The sequence below is a fragment of the Microtus ochrogaster genome, unplaced genomic scaffold (assembly GCF_000317375.1).
Source record: "Microtus ochrogaster isolate Prairie Vole_2 unplaced genomic scaffold, MicOch1.0 UNK11, whole genome shotgun sequence".
In the NCBI taxonomy this organism is placed as follows: domain Eukaryota; kingdom Metazoa; phylum Chordata; class Mammalia; order Rodentia; family Cricetidae; genus Microtus; species Microtus ochrogaster.
In genome coordinates this window covers 3,759,564-3,763,477 of record NW_004949109.1, presented here as the reverse complement: position 1 = coordinate 3,763,477, position 3,914 = coordinate 3,759,564, and the positions used below count along the sequence as shown (strand labels likewise).

Sequence of the window (3,914 nt, the reverse complement as noted above, 5' to 3'; positions counted from 1 at the left end):
GCACCACCTGCCTCTTCCTCATGAGTGCTGGGATTAAAGGTGTGCACCACCTGCCTCTTCCTCATGAGTGCTGGGATTAAAGGTGTGCACCACCTCCCAACTGCACTTGTTCCCTAACCTTCACATTTCACCCAGATAAATCTGAAACTATCATTATTATTCTGCCAGTGATAAAACTGAAACATGGGAAGGATGGTGGAGAAGAAATTAGGAAATGAAGATAGGGTGAGTGTGAGTTTGGAAAAGAAATTATCGGCATATAAGAAGACATGCACGTCAGAGTAGATGGCTTTAACTAGTGTGTGGAAAGTGTCCATGTCTTTCTATAGCTATTTCAGAAGAGAAGGAACAAATAAATGTATTATTAATGTAGATGAGGAGGTAGCAGCTGGGGAGCGTGCCTGACTTTTCCAGTGAATATGATTCCTAGTAATTCCTAGCAGTAAACAGCTCGTGTGGTGGTTTAGGGTATAGGAAGGCTGACAGCCTCCTTTACTAGCACTGAGAAAACAGCTTCCCATCCTTCATTCATTTTGAAAGCAATTACTTAGATTAGAATGGTGTATCTCGAGGGTAGTAGTATAGCTAAATGGTTTAGCACTTGCCTAGCATGTACAACACCCAGGGTTCTCTCCCCGGTGCCACACAGAAACAGAATAGCATATATTGCTGTGTTTGTAAGCTAGTTTCTCTCTGTCCCCCATCTTTTTGTGGGAGGGGTGGTCCTGGGGACCACCCAGTGACTCACACATGCTATATGGGATATATGCTACATCAGATAGCCCCGAGCCTCTTTTTACTTTTTTTTTTTTTTTTGAGACAGTCTTACTAAGTTGCCCAAGATGGCCTTGAACTCACTGTCTCATCAGGAAGATATTCCTTTTCATTTGGATTAAAATCTCTGGCTGCTCCTAGATCTCCGTACAGTAAATCATCCAATTCGTATCCTAAAGAATTAACCACATGAGCCAGGCATGGTGGTGCACACCTTTAGCATTTGGGAGGCGGATCCCTGTGAGTAGGAAATCAGCCTGGTCTACAGAGTGAGTTCCATGACAGCCAGGACTACACAGAGAAACCCTGTCTCAAAGAACCAAGAAGAAAAAAAGAATTAACCATGTGAGATTTCCTTTAGAAAGATGCTAGCAGACTTCTTTCTGTCTATTTCTACACCTGCCAGTGTATCTACATTTGGATCCAGAGGATATTTGCAGCCAATGGATACACGCCAGTACTTATACTGCCTAAAGCCCAAGAAGGAATTTGCAGAAAAAGCTGGCATCATTAAAGGCGTAACAGTCATTGGAAAATTGGACATAGTGTGGAAAACAAACCTAGGTGAAAGGGGACGGTTACAGACCAGCCAGCTTCAAAGAATGGTGAGTCTAGCAAACACTTCAGTGTGGGGTTGGGTGCACAGGGGACACATAGGTATTACAGCTTAACACTAAAAAGCAGGGCACCATGAAGTCAGATTTCTAGAAAATACTAATAGTTGTTTTGATCGCTTGGTAGAAACCTAGTGTTGAGATTCATGGAAATGTTCAGTCAGATGTTGGTTTCTCTTTAGCGTGTGTGTGTGTGTGTGTGTGTGTGTGTGTGTGTGTGTGTGTGTGTGTGTGTGTGTTTTGTTAAACTTTACCAACCAGGACTTAAGATAGCTGCTTACCAGCTGTTCTTGTCTTTCCTAAGTCCTGCTCACTGTTCATCTGACTCCCATTACATTGAGATGCTCTGGGCAGTGTCCTGAACTCTATAGCGCTTGCCTGCTGTTTAGCCTTTGTTGTGATTGTTTTGAGACATGGTATCACTATGTAGCCCTGGCTGGTCTGGAACTCAGCAAACCTTTGAGATCAGATCCCCTGAGTCCTAACACATTCCTTATCTAGAGGCAAGATTAATCTTTATTTTACTGAGTCCCATAGTAATTATATCACAAACAGTCCAGGTTTGCAGGGTTGTTCTACCCAAGCTCACAGTAAAAGAGGTGAACGTGGGAGACCTGAGCAGGGCTGCAGAATTTCACAGAGCATCAACTTAGAGATCTGTGCCTGCTGAGGGAAGGTGCTGGTATAGTACTTTTGTTAGTATCAGAAGGTTTCTTTAATAGGTGTAGTTTAACTGTGTTACTTTCTTTTCACAGGCTCCAGGTTATGGAGATGTTAGGCTATCTTTAGAGGCCATCCCAGATACCGTGAACCTAGAAGAACCTTTCCATATTACCTGTAAAATCACAAACTGCAGGTAATGCCAGTGTGTGTGGATGGGCCCCCTGTCTCCTCACCTAAAAGTACTTGGTAATCTTTTAATTATTCCCCTACCCTTTTTTAGTTTTTGAGACAGTCTCCCTGTATAACCCTAGCTATCCTGGAACTTACTCTGTAGACCAGGCTAGCCTCAGACTCAGAGATCTGCCCGCTTCTGCCTACCCAATGCTGAGATTAAGGATGTGCACCTCTGTACCCTTTAAATATCCTGTCACTTCTTATATTGAATACCACTGGTAATAATGTTTATAAATATTTGAAGTCCTAGTGTTTACTTCCTGTGTTCTTATTTCATTCATTAATGGTAATATGTGGTGGGTATTAATTACTGACACTATGGAAGAGAGCTAGAGAAGGCCACACTTATACTTTCTTCAGATTTCATAGCGCTGAAGGGTGAGCTACAGGCTCTTATAGCATAGATGTAGAATAGTAGTCAGCTCATTTCTCTGATGCTTAACCTTGAGCCATATCTTTAATATGAACAAGAAAATAATGTGGGTCAAAACTTAACATAAGAGGTACCTATAGTTGGGAAAAATGATTCTGATTTTTGTCTCTTGCCTATTTTCTTTGGGAGTGTTTTCTAAGACAGTCTTGTTATATAACCCAGATTGGCTTTGAACTTTTAATAATCTTTTTGTTTTCTGAGTGATGGGAATACAGGCTAAAGTTTTTTTGTTTTTGAGACAGGGTCTCACTGTGTAGCCTTGGCTTGCATAGAACTGCTATATGGACCAGGCTGATGTCAAATTCATAGAGATCCACTAGCCTTTGTCTCCTGGAGTGATGGGACTAAAGGCATCCACCACCACACTCAGCCATTAAGCAGTTTTGCAAGTAAACAGAAGAAGCAAATAATAGACAGTTTAAAGCATAAACGACTTATATCCAGCAAAGTCGTCTTGCTAGTACTCACATGATCTGTTTGGGTACTGCAATAGTATTGCAGTGTTGAGTCACCCTTTACTATAGCTGTAGAACCATTTTTCTTTCATACTTCCTATCCCTTAGGTCTAAGGAACTAGGAAATGCCCTTCAAAGTTAGAGAAGTGCCTGATCACACTCTATGTCTATGAAGCTACTATATACATACTACTACTACTTGGTTGTTGTTGTTGTTGTTGTTGTTGTTGTTGTTGTTGTTGTTGTTGTTGTTGTTTTGAGGCAGGGTCTCTAACCCAGGCTGGCACCGAACTCCTTGTGGATGACCTTGAACTTCTGACTCTAGCTGTTGACACTTATAACAGCAGCACTGGAGAAATTGAGGGAAGAGGCCAAAAGTTCAAGGTCATCTTCAGCTACAAAGAGAGTGTCAAGGCAGTCCAGAGGACCTGAGACCTTGTCTCCAGACTCTGAGGAGTAAGAAGGCTCCCTGGGCTAGGGCATTTGCTGCCAGGTGTGTGTGTCAACCTGAGTCTGAGTCCCAGAACCCATATGGACGAGGGACAAAGCCAACTCTTGCAAGGTTGTCCACTGACCTCCACATGCACACCAGTATGTGTGTCCCTGCACAGACACAGAGACATGAGATAGGTAGGTAGGTAGGTAGGTAGGTAGGTAGATAGATAGATAGATAGATAGATAGATAGATAGATAGATAGATAGATAGATAGATAGATGATAGATAGATGATAGATAGATAGT

The 3,914-nt window shown here is 42.2% G+C and overlaps 1 protein-coding gene across 1 annotated transcript in view; it reads left to right on the top strand.

Annotated features, from left to right (window-relative positions):
* The window catches only part of Trappc13 (trafficking protein particle complex 13), a 45,507-nt gene that overhangs the window by 40,470 nt on the left and 1,123 nt on the right, over window positions 1–3,914 (top strand). The window contains exons 9-10 of the mRNA XM_005366630.2: window positions 1,181–1,379; window positions 2,144–2,244. Coding sequence (XP_005366687.1) covers window positions 1,181–1,379; window positions 2,144–2,244 — 300 coding nt within the window. The remainder of the gene's footprint in view (window positions 1–1,180; window positions 1,380–2,143; window positions 2,245–3,914) is intronic.